Source organism: Pongo abelii, chromosome 9, assembly GCF_028885655.2.
Source record: "Pongo abelii isolate AG06213 chromosome 9, NHGRI_mPonAbe1-v2.0_pri, whole genome shotgun sequence".
Lineage (NCBI taxonomy): Eukaryota > Metazoa > Chordata > Mammalia > Primates > Hominidae > Pongo > Pongo abelii.
The window spans coordinates 13,831,276-13,846,008 of NC_071994.2; the positions used below are offsets into that span (position 1 = coordinate 13,831,276).

A 14,733-nucleotide genomic window follows, 5' to 3' on the forward strand; every position below is an offset into this window, starting at 1 on the left:
GAGATGAAGCTCAGCTGAGTTAAAATGAAACAGGTGACTTTGCAGCAGGACTTGTCAGAGCCTTTGATTGGGAACTGTAGCTGGTGAACCCTGGGGAAGGGCCTAGAATGTAGCATGTTCTATACTTATTTTGAAACTGTGTTTTCCATTGAACATTTTGCTACCAAGCCCAGTCTGAGAAACTGCTCCATTTCCTCTTTGCCTTTCTAGGGCATATATGCTAATGAACATGCTTAATTCTCTGTCTCACAACTTCTGCTCAGGGAAGTGGAAGGCCATTCTCTTTGGTTACAGATGGGGAAACAGATGGATTCAGTGTCTTATGCCTGGGACTTGGGGGAGATTAACTGTTAGTCTTGGTAGCCAGCGAATCACAAGGGCATCCTGGAAGACTGTGGGGTGTCAGCTTCTTCCACTTCTCCTGTCCATGTCTTTCAGACAACATTGCCCTGTCCTATCTACTTAGGGACATCACCATTAGTGTCTGCCTTTCCTGACTCTCCTGATTGCTTTCCTTTCCTCATGATCTCTTTTTTTTTTTGAGATGGAGTCTCGCTCTGTCGCCCAGGCTGGGGTGCAATGGTGCGATCTCAGCTCACTGCAACCTCCGCCTTCCAGATTCAAGCGATTCTCCTGCCTCAGCCTCCCAAGTAGCTGGGATTACAGGTGCGCACCACCATGCCCAGCTAATTTTTGCATTTTTAGTGGAGACAGGTTTCACTGTTTTGGCCAGGCTGGTCTCAAACTCCTGACCTCAGGTGACCTGTCCACCTCAGCCTCCCAAAGTGCTGAGATTACAGACGTGAGCCACTGTGTCCAGCCTTCTCATGATCTCTTATTGGCTTTGGGAGAAGTAAGAAGTTGACTCCCTCAACTAAGAGCTTCAGTGCCCTATTTTTTTTTTTGAGCTGTAGTCGCTCTGTGTCGCCCAGGCTGGAGTACAATGGTATGATCTCAGCTCTCAGTGTCCTTTCTATGAGAAGACAATGAGCCCAGCATTTTTGGCCCCCAGGTCTTTTTATGATGCTTCCAGCACAACCCCCTGAAGCCCCTCTGTCTTCCTGGTTCCATCATGAAGTGTCCGCTGCTGGGGTCACTATGTTGGGTGCCATCCAAGTGGATGTGGTCATTTTCATCCCTGCCCTGGCGTTGTATCCCCAGTGATGTGAAGGAAAAAGACAAGCAAAGAGAAGCAGCTCCACAAAACCTGTTTCAGTAGGTTATGTTTTTATTCTACGTTATTGGTAGGACAGGGAACAGGGCCAAGACCTCCACACTCCCCTGGGAAGAACAGTCAGGAGAATTAGATACATCTAAAGTGGGCACAGGACGGAGGCCAGATCTTCCCGGGAGGTGGCTGGAAAGACTTAGGCTTAAGCCACGGGAGCCAGGCCGACCTGGTTGTTTGCCCTGTCGAAGACAGTAAAGTACTGGCGAATGAAGACATCACCCAGGATCCAAAGCTCTCCAGATTCGGTGGGGACGTTCATGCCCTGGAAGCCACTGATGCAGCTCCCCTCGCTCTGGAGAAAAGGAGAATAAAAGTGGAGCTGGGACACCGATTCAGTAGTGATAGGCGCTGGGTGATAAACATCCAGGGCGCCCTGGTCCAGCTGCAAGGCACGTGCAAGGAGGAGCTTCCTGGCTCAGTGTCCAGGAACTCAGCTGTTCTTGGCCTGGAGTCAGCCTGTAGAAGCTGTCCACTGAACGACTGGTTTCTATGCATTACTGGCCATTATCTGGTGTTTCTGGCAGGCACAGGAACCCTGACATCAGCATCGGTGCTAAGGGGCTTAGGGAGAATTCAGCTGCTAGGAAGGAGTTTGAAAACCCTGCTGCCACAGCCTTTTCTCATTATTATTCTGATCCGGTCAGGGGCAAAGCGGATGAACTCTTAGCCCTCTTGCCTCAGTAAGTCACTGTGCTTCGACCTTGTCTGCACATCACCTGGGGAGCTTTGAACCCCCGCAGCCCCATCCCATTGCTCAGGCCTTTCCCTCTCCTAATGTAATCAGAATCGGTGGGGGAGCCCAGGCATCAATGCTTCCTGTTGAGTAACATGAGTCCACTGGCAAAATTAATTTTCCACCTGACGTTATAATAACAGAAGGGAAAGAGGTTTCTTGTGGCTCGTATAGCTAAAGATTTGCTACTTGGTAGAGGTGGTAGAAGTGTCGGAAGCCCCAGCCTATGGAAATTAGGATTTCCATTTGCCCAACCCTTGGTAGGTCTGATGTGATCAGTCTCACTTGGTTAACCTAACCGCACTCTGAAGGTGGGGAAAGCTGCCATCTCTACTTTTTGGATGAGAAAACTAAGGGTGAGATGAGTTGTAGCTTGCTCAGAATCAATGGGCTAGTAATTCAGAGCCAGGACTTGGACCCAGGGGTCCAAATAGAATCTTCTTTTCACTCCATTAACCTTTGCTTCACTTGTTCCCTTAGGGGGCTGTATCCGAGTTCTTATTCCTGCATTTGTTTTTAATATATTCTTTTTCTCTGGAGGCTGTCTAGGGCAGATGTTCGTCTGCCTCTGCCTGTTGGCTTCAGCTCGTGGAAGTGCACTTTCCCTCTGCAGAGGGGGACTGTGTGGCCACATTCTGTGTGAACCCCTCTAGTGGTTGGTCCAGAGCCCCTCACCTTCAGGATGTAGGCACTGGGTGGCAGGGGGTACTGGACTCCATTGATGGTGAAGACGATGTCGGGCAGGCTGCTGATGGCTGAGCAGCTGACCACCATCTGGAAAGAGTGAGGGTGGAAAAGTTAGAAGGGTTTTCGTCCCTTCTGCCTGGCACACCCACTACTCGAGTGTAGAACAGAGCAGTCAGGGCTGGACTCACGTCGCCGTCTGAGTTCTCGCTGGCTCCGATGTCGCTCTGGATGTTGGCAATGGGGCTGGTTGGGCCGGTCAGCAGAGAGGTGCCAGTGTCAACAATGGCCTGGCAGCCCTCAGCACAGGCGATGGTCTTTCCGTTCATGGTGATGCTGAGGGCAAGAAGCAAGTTAAGGTCCCTGAGCCCTCAGGGGTACTTCTCTCCAAGGAGGAACCAGGAGGTGAACCCAGACATTTCTTCCCCACCCATCCATTGGCCAATACGTGAAATTTCTGTTCCTCTCGTTCACGCCCTCATTCATCCCACATTCATTTACCCTACAAATATTTCGCGAGTGCCTACTCTCTGCCAGGCATAGGAAACGCCAAGCTAAACAAGACAGCCTCACAGTTCTAGGCTGCAGGGAGCTCCCGGCCTAGCTGGCAAGATAAGTTATGTTGGCAGAAGGCAAGATGATCAGCCAGGCATGCGGCAGGGAACAAAAACAGGGTCCAGGGTGAGAGAAGGTGAAGGGGAGAAGCCAGGTGAGCAGACACCCAGGGATGCCAGGCAGGTGAACAGAGAAGGAGGATATCATCAGGGGACGGTATGCGGGGAGGGACAGAGACCAGAGGGCTGGGGCAGGTGTTGGAGGAACTGGTGAAATTCTAGCATGGCTGGACAGACATGAGGTGATCCGTGTGTCCTGGTTTGCCTGGGCTGGTCCCAGTTTTAGTACTGAAAGTCTCTGTCCTGGGAAATTGTTCATTCTTGGGAAAACCCACAAAACTGGGCACCCTAGCAGGCCAGCTGGGGGAAGAACAGCGCAGAAATGAAGCTGCAAGGGAGACCGGGGAGGCCCTGAAGGGGAGGGTGGAACGAAGTGACTTCAGACAATTTCTTAGCCATTTTGGCCCACTTCTAGACTGAAAGTGACATGTTTCCTCGAGTGGCAGGAGTGTGTGCTGGTTCACAGGCCCCTTAAATTGTGAGACGTGTGGACAGGTGGGTCCCCCAGCTCTCCCCAGGGATGCTGGTGGATGGTCCTGCCTCCGTGACTAGGAGGACAGTGGCTATCTCACCCTTGCAGAGTCTCGGCTTCCCAGACAGCTTTTCCCTCCTCCTCCTGCATGGAGGTGTCTTTCTAGGGGTCTCGGTGTTGGCCAACTTCCACCTTCCCCCTGGAGTGTGTTCCCCTTTGCCAGCTGTTCCTGGGGGGATTCTGGAAAGCTTGTTAGCTATGAATCCATAAGGAAATGGCATCTGGGGCCCAGGCCTGGATGCTGCCCGTCCATGGCAGTCTCACCTGTCCACGGTGATCTGCCAGTAACCCTCGACAGTAACAGGCACCCAGTTCAGACTTCCAGTGTAGTAAGAAGAGTCAATGCCACCAAATATCACCACGCTGCCACTCTTGTCATCGCTATGGAAAGTGAGGGGAGAAGACACCAATTTTTTTGTTCGTCCATTTGTGTGACCATCTGCTGTTGCCTCGTGAGAGCTACCATTGATTGGGCACTTTCCAGGGCTGTCCTGGGGGTGTGACCAATGTGGTTTGTTTTCCTCTTAGGCCAGGGCCCATGCAGTGGGCACTGTCATTGTTATTTCCACTTACCATGAGGGCACTGAGCCTGAGGGAGGTGAGGCCACCTGCCCAAGGTCACACGGCAGGGGAGTGGTGGAACTACGTTTGGAAGAACACAGGCCTTATAGGTTGAGTGTATGGTTTCCATCGTGGTACCCACTCTAGTTGCCATGGGGACCCCAGGGAAGTGAGTGCGTGACAGTGTCGGCTCTTAAGGACTTGATGGTGGAGGCCACTGTTTCTTAGGTGGAAGCAGTTTTGCCCCCAGGGGACTGTCTGGAGACATTTTGGATTGTCATGATTGGGTGGGGGTAGGGGATGCTGCCGGCATCTCATGGGTGGAGGCTGGGGATGCTGCCAAACATCCTACTATGCACGGGACAGTCCCCGGCGGCAAGGACTTATGCGGGTCTGAAATGTTAACAGTGCCCAGATTGAGAAACTCGGATCTGGCTGGGAAGATACAATGGCCCCACATGAAATATTTAAGTGCTCATAAAGGCAGATGATGTTTCAGAGCCACCTCGAACATCTCAGCACTTTGGGGGGCCGAGGCGGGTGGATCACGAGTTCAGGAGATCGAGACCATCCTGGCTAACACCATGAAACCCTGTCTCTACTAAAAATACAAAAAATTAGCTGGGCATGGTGGCGAACGCCTATAGTCCCAGCTACTTGGGAGGTTGAGGCAGGAGAATGGCATGAACCCGGGAGGCGGAGCTTGCAGTGAGGCGAGATAGCGCCACTGTACTCCAGCCTGGGCGACAGAGTGAGACTCCATCACAAAAAAAAAAAAAAAGAAATTAATCATCCGAGCACTGGCCATTTCTAAAACTTGACTCCACTCACAGTACCCACCCCACCTTTGCTGTGAACATCTCCCAGTGCAATGCAATATAGTGAGGAGCTAGACGCGTCGTTACCAACCGAGGAACACATGAATGACGGCGAACCCTTTCAAGAGAGGACGACGTACGTGAGTGTTAGAGGAAAGCTGAATGTCTTAAGAAACTGGAGGATGCCCTCAGGTATTCTTGCATAACACTCTACTCAGCCCAAACTGACATTTGATTTATTCTTTGTTCATTTGTTTGTTTGTTCATTTATTCTTTGTTCATTCCTAGAATTAGCCCATGGTCACAAATGGAACGTAGATTTTATTAAATCATAAAAGAAACTTGCTTTCATGATTGAAAAATGTCATCATTCATGATATGTCTTGATCAAATCTTTTCATTTTTGTGCTATGGAATTTTGGTCTAAGTGTATTCACTTTATTTTATTTGTTTATTTATTTATTTATTTATTGAGATGGAGTCTCACTCTGTTGCCCAGGCTAGGATGCAGTGGTGCAATCTTTGTTCACTGCAACCTCCGCCTCCCAGGCTCAAGTGATTCTCCCTGCCTCAGCCTCCGGAGTAGCTGGCAGTACAGGCACCTGCCACCCTGCCTGGCTAATTTTTGTATTTTTTAGTAGAAACGGGGTTTCACCATGTTGGCCAGGCTGGTCTTGAACCTCCCGCCTCAGACTCCCAAAGTGCTGGGATTACAGGCATGAGCCGCCACGCCTGGCTAAGTGTATTCACTTTAAATGGTATCTTTGGGGGCCAAGGATGAGGGAACTGGCACTGAGGGGCAAATGGCTGATGACATTTGAGTTGTGCACATCAAGGGGACAAAGATGCTGGTAAAATAAGATGGAGTGCACATGGCCCGTCGGAGACAGACTTGGCACTATTACTCTCCAAAGACACACTTCTCCAGCCTCAGACATTGACTTTCAAATCCCTTGCTTCCCAAGACCCTCTCCATCGCAGCCAGCCTTGGACAGCTCCTGCTGGGCCAGAACACTGTGACGTCTGGAGGGGGAGGTGGGAGGAGGCCCCTCTCCACTCAACTTACGCGCTGAGGTAGACAGAGAAGAGGTCCTGAGAAACCAGGCCCTGGTTCCAGATGTTGTCAAAGACAGGTGTGGCCCCGGAGGAGGAAATGCTGGGGTAGGCCAGCCCCAGGATGCCGTCGAAGGGAGCGAAAAACAGGAAGGAGCCGGGTTCGCTCTCGCTCAGGCCGAAGATCTGGTTGGTGTCAGAGATGCCTCCAACCTGGGTGGGGAAACCGAGATGATGTTCACCATCAGGTCATGTTCACTGAGCTCTGGGTGCCAGCCTGAGGCCCAGAGCCACCATGGTTCATCTCATGCAGGACTTGGCTTCCAGGGTATCAGCCCGGAAGGACGGGAGAGGGACTGTCTCCTGGAATGCTCATTCCTCTGCTGGAGGTAACCGTGGCAGTTGCTCTCCAGATGGCCACAGTCTATGACTCAGGGTGAGATTTTGCTGGAGAACAGATGGTCACTGGGTGTTTGTGTTTCTGATGAACAAATGCAAAGCAGACCCCAGACCCCAGGCGTTTGACCCCTGCCATGCCCCGCAAGTAACACGGAGGGCTTGTGGAAATTTTGTGAGTTTGGGATGTTGCATGTCGGGACAAGAAGGAAGAAGAGGAGGTGCCAGTAGAGAATTGAGACTTTACTGACTCTCCCCACACTCCACAACATTCCGCTTGGGTGGAGCTGAGGTTGGGTTATGGCTCCCGGCACCCCACCCTTTTACTGACTGCCACCCGAGCTAGCAATGTCTGTGACATCTCTGCTGCTTCTCCCCCACCCTGCACCCCCAATCAGGTTACATTTGTGATCACCAAGACCCGTCTTGCTGGAATAAGCTTAGTTTGGGGGTGCCTGATGGGGAGATGCAGCGGCAGCCTGCAGGTGCCCACCTTGACAGTGTCGTATCCGAGGATGCCTGTCATGCTGCCGGTGCCGTAGGTGATGGAGACTGTCTCGCTGGTGGACTTGTAGGTGGAGGAATCCTGAGGGTTGAAGAGGTTGTGGTCCACTGCAAGGACAAGCGGTGATTGTTATTCTCTGAGAGCTGGGTGAAGGTCATGGGCTGGGATGTCTTCCTGGGATGGGGTGTCCTGGCCCTGGGATGGGCTCTGGAGGTGAGCAGTGATCTTTCCCCCTAGACCCTCGGAGCCCAAGAGACCCCAGGTCCTGTGCTGTCTCATTGAACTACTGGGACCATTCACTGATGGCAGGTCCCCAGCCAACCCCAAGGGCCTCCCGGGGAACCCCCGGGCCAACATTGAGCGGAGCAGGCCCGTGGCTGCCCAGTGACGAGCACTTTCACCGTCTAGCCCCCGGCCAGTGCTCGCGTTATGATGTGGATGATGCCACAGACACCTCATCTTCATTAAAACTCAGGTGAAAACACTAGAAGAGGAAGGAACCTGCAACACACATTGTTCATGACTTCCAAAGACAAACTCTCTTTCATTAGCAAACCAATGATTTTTTTTTTTTTTTTTAAGCAAGGTCAGCACTGACCTCCGGCATATTCTAGCCAGGCTTTGAAGCCATTTTCTCACACGCACTGGACTCTTTCCTGGTGGGCTATTCTACAGCCCTTTGGCCCCGTCTTGCTTTGGGCCCCCCATACTTCCTCTCCCAGGCTGTGGTTATTTAGGAGAGCTTCTCTCTGCCCTCGGACTGTGTAGTCTTTGACCGCGGGGATCATATCACTCATCCCTTTACCCACTGAGCCCAGTGCTTGGCAGGTAGTAGGTGCTCAATAAATGCCTGTTGAGTGGCTCCAGCAGGCTTGAGGTGGGAGCTGTCTGAAGCCCGTGGGTGTCCAGGGTTCCACAGGGTCGGCTGGTGCTGGGGAGCGAGAGTGGGGTAGGGCGGGCTGGGCACTTACTGCAGGCGAGACTGTAGCAGTAGACTGAGGGCACCCACAGGTTGGAGGAGCCGGTGTCAAAGACGACCGTGAAATCCTGGGCAGGAGTTCCAATGCCGATAGTGCCGAAGTACTCCACCTGCGGAGGCGAGGACAGGGCAGTTCATGGACCGGGGGTCTCTGTTTTGAGGCCTCCCTAGGGGCTGTCTCTGGGTCATCTCCTCAGTCCGCCTCTCCACCTTTTCCTTTGTTCCTCACGGTTCTTGACTTTCTCTTCCCAGACACTGCCTTCATCCTTCAAAGCCCAGCCATGGCGTCCCTTCTTCCTTGAAGTCTTCCCTGATTGCTCCCCCAATTTACCCTCTGCTCTCTGTTAAGCACCACAAGCACCTAACAATCTGCTGTTCCCTCTTCAGCTGTTGTCTTGTCTGTCACAGTCTTCCCATCCTTACAGCGTATATTCTCAGAGGATGGGGGTGGAAACTTCTAGCACCGGGCAAGTGACATCTTAAGTGCTTGTGCCTTAAATTGTTTATCAGAAGCTAAGCAAGCCCCTTAAAGATGGAAACGTGTGCAGTTTCCTTATTTCTATATCTAGATGTGTACAGCAGGTTGCAAGAAAGGGCTTTGCCAGTATTTTTATTCTTTTTTTTTTTTTGAGGTAAGTCTCGCTCTGTCGTCCAGGCTGGAGTGCAGTGGCGCAATCTCAGCTCACTGCAGCCTCTGCATCCTGGGTTCCAGTGATTCTCTTGCCTCAGCCTCCCAAGTAGCTGAGATTACAGGTGTGTGCCATCACGCCCGGCTAATTTTTGTATTTTTGGTAGAGACAGTGTTTCACCATGTTGCCAGTCTGGTCTCGAACTCCTGACCTCAAGTGATCCACCTGCCTCCGCCAATCGACCAGTATTTTTCTTCTCAGTGGCAGCATTTTCCCCCCTTGCCGGCTCTGTTCCCGCCACACTGGTCTGCTTGCTGTTCTTTGGCGATGACCAGTCACTCCTGCCCTAGGGCCTTTGCACTGGCTATTCCTTGCGCTAGGAAAATGCTTATTCTAGATCTTTCCTTGGCTGATCCTTTTTTCCAAAATCAATCATTCAGATCTCTAGTCAAATGTCCCCTCTGTCAACAGGCCTTCCGTGACCACTTTATCTAAATTTGCCCCCTCTCTATCTTCTTTTTCCCCATAGTCCAATTAATTAATTAGTCATGGCCCTCATCATTACCTGAAATTATCTTACACGCTTGTTTATTTGTCATCCCCTTTAGAGTATAAGTTTCAGTAACTTTGGTTATTCACCATCATTTTGGCAACTTGCATAGCCTCTGGCACATAGAGAGGTGCCAATGTTTGTTAAATATTTGTGAACCAAATAAATGCGCTAACTAAGCCTCTTACCAAGGGCCTCCCAGACCCCATGCTAAGCACTCCAGAAAACATGATTGTGTTAATTCCTGGCAACAACCTCTGATGCTAGATATTAGTGGTTCTGTTTTCCAGACCAAGAAACAGGCTCAGAGTATTTAAATGACTTGTCCAAGGTCCTGTGGCTTAGAGGCACTAGGACCCACATTTGCACCAGGTCTGCTGGATGGCAGAGGCCAGTCTCTGAACCACGGGCATCACTGCTTTGTGCCCTGTGCCAGGCACAGAGGGGACATACAATATCTGCGGGAGGGCAGGGTGTTTGCTATCAGGTCTCAAATAAGAAAGTCAGGGTGATCTTTCTGAAACTCAGATCTGATCTGTTTAAGATAAATCAGAGGCAGTTAGGATGGAGCCTCTTTGCGTCCACCCCTTGGCTCCTCGGACCGCAGTCTGCAGCACCCTTCTTCCCTCCCTCTGAGCTCCGCTTCAAACGCACTGTGCTCCTGCCTGCTACAGGGTTTGGCACAAGGGATCAGGCTCTGCGGAGTTCTGTCTTGTTCTCTTGGAAACTCCCGCTCTTCCTGCATGGCTCCAGGGAGGCTCCCTGCCCAAGTGGCAGACTCTCGCAGTGTGACACCTTCACTCTGTAGTCCTCCTGCTGCCTGTTCTTTTCACTGGTTTGTAAGACTCCTTGATTACTGCGTTTGTCTCCTAGGCTATGATTTTGCTCACCGCTGTTTCTCCCTGAGCCCAGCACAGGCCCTGACATATAAGGAGGCGCTCAGAAGAAATTAACATTGCATGAAGGAGTGAACGAATGAATGAATGAACAAAAGAACAACAGCTTTGACTGTGAGCTTTCCTGCCTGCCCTGGGCCCCTGACATCTAGGGGGCAGAACCTGGGTCACTGCCTGGAGCCTCAGGGCCCCGGCCCGTCCTCCAAGACCCCTGGGACACCCTCTTTCCTACTGGCCAAGTCCTCAGAGCTGGCCCCACCACTTGCCCACACACTCACATCCAGGTAGTTCTCCAGGGGCTGTTCGTGTAACAGGGTGGGAGACTTCCCCTGGGGGAAGTACTTGCTGGCTGGGTTGAGGTTGTGCTTCTTCAGGAAGTCCTTCAGCAGGCCACGCTCGGACAGGGTGCGCCTCAAGGACTTCTTTCTGATGAGGGGGACCCTGTGGTTTGGAGAAGGAAGAGGAATTAGGCAAGGATTCTGCACAGCGGGTGCTGTGGCAGCCCCAGAAGGGAAGGGAAGCTGGTCTAAGAGAGGAAGAAGGAAGGAAGGGAGACGCCCCCACTTCTGCCCAATAATGCAAAGAAGTTAAGCTGACTAGTGGTGGAGCTGGGAACCAAACCCAGGCTGGACTCTTAACCAGCTGATCTAAGAGACGAAGATGGAAGGAAGGGAGAAGCTCCCACTTCTGCACAATAATGCAAAGAAGTTAAGCTGACTAGGGCTGGAGCTGGGAACCAGATTCAGGCTGGGCCCGAGTTTTAACCATGTCTGCAGGGCTGCCTCCCAAAAGGGCAGAGAGAGAGGCAGAAAACGGGGATGGAGACAGCGGTAGAGAGAGAGAGAGAAAAAAGGGAAGAAGGAAGACACGGGAGGAAAGAAAGGTGATGTGAGAGGCAGCATCTTCACTCCCACGCCACCCGGACTCACTTGTACATGATGCACTCAGAGAGCGCCACCAGACCCAGCAGCAGCAGCCACTTCATGGTTGTTTCCGGATCCCAACTCGAGGGAGAAGGCAAGACGGGAGGAAGGTGCAGAGCAGCAGCATGAGCTGCCCCTTATATACAGCTTGGGTCCCACCTTATCGGCCTCGGAAAGTCACCGGTTCCCTTGATCCCAAACAGAAAAGCTCCTGATAAGATTGTCTCTGCCCTGAGCCACATTCTGAGACCTTTCCAGCTGAGGCACTTTCCATTGTAACCTTGTGCCATGGGGAGGGGGAAGGGTGCCATGGGGGTGGACCCGCAGAGAGAGAGAGAGGAGCAATGACCTGGAGGCTTTTTTCTTTTCTTTTCTTTTCTTTTTCTTTCTTTTTCTTTCTAAGCAATGACCTTGAGGCTTATTTGTTTTCTTTTCCTTTGTTTCCTTTCTTTTCTTTCCTTCCTTTCCTTCTCTTTCTTTTTCTTTCTCTCTTTCTCTCTCTCTCTCTTCTCTCTCTCTCTCTCTCTCTTTCTTTCTTCCTTTCCTTTCTTTCCTGACGGAGTTTTGCTCTCTCGCGCTGCCACAGGCTTATTTCTGAAGCATCGACAAGGGCCTGTGTTAAAACTTTACAGGCTGAGCATTTCGACAAAGTTGGTTAAAAGTGCGTTTCACACACCACTGGACAGATGTGAAGGAGCCCCAGGTGGCCTGATTTGTCCCAGTGGGCATGCAGCTGGGGTTCTTAGAGAGCAGCCCCCGACTCAGTCATAGGTGGTACTGGTTGTGGTCACTGCTTATCCACAGCACATGGGGGGTCGGTCGTTTGGGACTCAGGACACAATTCCCCACATAAATGTCATTGTGTGGGGTTGTTGGGCGTCTGACTAGCCTATGGGACTTGCAGTTTGCTTTTGGTGTAACTGGGCTGAGTCTGGGTACACGGGGGAGGAGGGAGAGAGCACCGGGAGAATGCTGCCTTCACTTCCTGGAGGAGGTAAACTTCAGACAGGCCAGGTATGTCTTTGGAATCTGTGTCCCTCCCTTTCTGCACCCCTTCTCTTTCTTTTGCTCCTTTCCCACCCTCTCCACTTTAGAGATCCCACCTGGGTCTGATTTCTCCAGGTGCTCCAGGCTTACAACTGAGTTGAAATCAGCTACAATGGAGTGAAGCAATCTGGGCAAACAATTCATAGTCGTGGGTGAGTGACTTAGAAAGAGGATGCTTGGCTGGGTGCTGTGGCTCACGCTTGTAATCCCAGTACTTTGGGAGGGTGAGGCAGGTGAATCACCTGAGGTTGGGAGTTTAAGACCAGCCTGGCCAGCACAGTGAAACCCCATCTCTACTAAAAGTAGAAAAGTTAGCTGGGCATGGTGGTGGGCGCCTGTAATCCCAGCTACTGGGGAGGCTAAGGCAGGAGAATCGCTTGAACCCAGGAGGCAGAGGTTGTGAGAGGTGAAGCCGTCTGGGTTTCTGAGTCGATTAGGGACTTGGAGAACTTTTGTGTCTAGCTAAAGGATTGTAAATGCACCAACCAGCAGTCTGTGTCTAGCTAAAGGCTTGTAAATGCACCAATCAGCACTCTGTGTCTAGCTGAAGCGTTTGTAAATGCACCAGTATGCACCAGCCTTTGCACTCACCACGAAGGTCTGCAGCTTCACTCCTGAAGCCAACAAGACCACGAACCCACCAGAAGGAAGAAACTCTGGACACATCTGAACATCTGAAGGAACAAACTCCGGACACACCATCTTGAAGAACTGTAACACTCACTGCAAGGGTCCGCGGCTTCATTCTTGAAATCAGCGAGACCAAGAACCCACCGGAAGGAACCAATTCGGGACACAGTTGCAATGAGCCGAGATCTTGCCACTGCACTCCAGCCTGGGCGACAGAGCTAGACTCTGTCACAAACAAACAAACAAACAACAAAGAAAGAGGATGCTTACCAACCCAATGGATCCTCCACTTTGTGAGCTTTGATTCAGTGCACAAAGTAGAGTGAAAACTCTGATGCAGAAATTGCTGGGGAGGAAGACAGGGGAGGGGGGAGGTCATGATGTGGATAGGAAGCCCTGTCTCAGGGTCTCGTTCTGAAATCACATCCCATGAGGCATCCTCAGACTGTCCAGCCGTGAGAGCCACAGGTTCTAAAACAGCTCCAAGTTTCCCCCAGTGCCTCCAGGTGAGTATTCAGGAGTGGGCAGTGTGGATAAGTTCAGGGACTGTGGTGGTTAGTAGAAAACACATTGACATTTCAGACTCCCCTGTTAGTTGACATCTTTGTGCCCCAGATGTGTATCCTGGGCCCATTTTCTTTTCTTTTCTTTTCTTTTTTTTTAACTGTGAATCTCACTCCAGTATGACTAGCCCTTGTATTTTCCACGTTCACGTCTTCTGGTGCCTCCTTCTCTTCCTGTCTCTTTCCTCCCTCTCAAGCCTCTCTCTCTCTCTCTCCCTTTTTTGAGACAGGGTCTTATTCTGTCACTCAGGATGGAGTGTAGTGGCGTGATCATGGCTTACTGCAGCCTCAACCTCCCACGCTCAATCGGTCCTCTGGCCTCAGGCTCCGAGTAGCTGGGACGAAAGGCATGAGCCGCTACACCCAGCTAACTTGTATTTTCTGTAGAGACAGGGCTTCACTATGTGGCTCAGGCTGGTTTGGAACTCCTGGGCTCAAGCGATCTTCCTCCCTCAGCTTCTCAAAGTGCTGGGATTAAGGTGAAGCACACTGCACCTGGCCCTCTCTCTCTTTATGGATATATAATATTTTACATATTTTTGGGTACATGTGATATTCTGTTACATGCATAGAAAGAGTAATGATGAGGTCAGGGTATTTAGAGTATCCATCACCTAAGTATGGGTTGATCCTAGCACTCATGTGAAGAACCTGATGGTCCTGAAGATGCTGCCTAAGTTCTGGGGGCACCAGATGGAATCCCCTCACTCAAGGCTGCCAGCAGATGGAAGGGAGGGAGCTTGGAGCCCAAGGATAGGCACTGATTTTGGGGGCACAGCTTGTCTGGGGCCCACATGGGAATTTTGAGCAGAGGAGAAGTATATTTGGGAAGCAGAAGGAAGATTCCCCAGGCAGAAACCTGCAAGCCCCTTTACACATTCATTCAAATGCCTTATTGTGCACTTGCTGTGTACCGTGCAGGGATGCTGTAGCTGCTGAGGGTACATCCCTGAGCATGGTAGGACTAGGCCGTGCCTTTGGCGCATTTGTGTTCAGTTGAAGGGAAAACTGGTGTGGAAGGGGCTCTTTCTTTCCGCCTGGATGGATATTAGGATCACATTGAGGGGAAGCTCTCAGATTGGTGAAGATGATGATGTTTCTCCACATTAGAGATTTTAGCACCCTGAGGGACGCTGGCATGCTTGCTGACACCAATTCAGGGGTATGGCAGAGAGACTCTAGGATGGCCCCCAATTATTCATGCTGCTGGTGTTCACACCCCTGTATAATCCCCTCCCCTTTTGTGTAGGCAGGACTTGCTTCTAACCAAGAGGATACAGCAAAGTAGATGGGATGTCGCTTTTGTGATGACATTATACAGGCCCATAG

General features: G+C 51.3%; 1 protein-coding gene across 1 annotated transcript; it reads right to left on the minus strand.

Moving 5' to 3' along the window:
• Positions 1–1,198: 1,198 nt before the first annotated feature.
• Positions 1,199–11,712, minus strand: LOC100454826 (pepsin A-5-like). The gene is made up of 9 exons (XM_054524282.1): positions 11,171–11,712; positions 10,520–10,682; positions 8,159–8,276; positions 7,176–7,294; positions 6,300–6,499; positions 4,119–4,235; positions 2,840–2,984; positions 2,640–2,738; positions 1,199–1,523 (listed from the first exon to the last, which is right to left on the minus strand). The coding sequence occupies exons 1-9, from the start codon at positions 11,224–11,226 to the stop codon at positions 1,374–1,376; spliced, it is 1,167 nt and encodes a 388-aa protein (XP_054380257.1). The 5' UTR covers positions 11,227–11,712; the 3' UTR covers positions 1,199–1,373.
• Between the last annotated feature and the right edge of the window lie 3,021 nt (positions 11,713–14,733).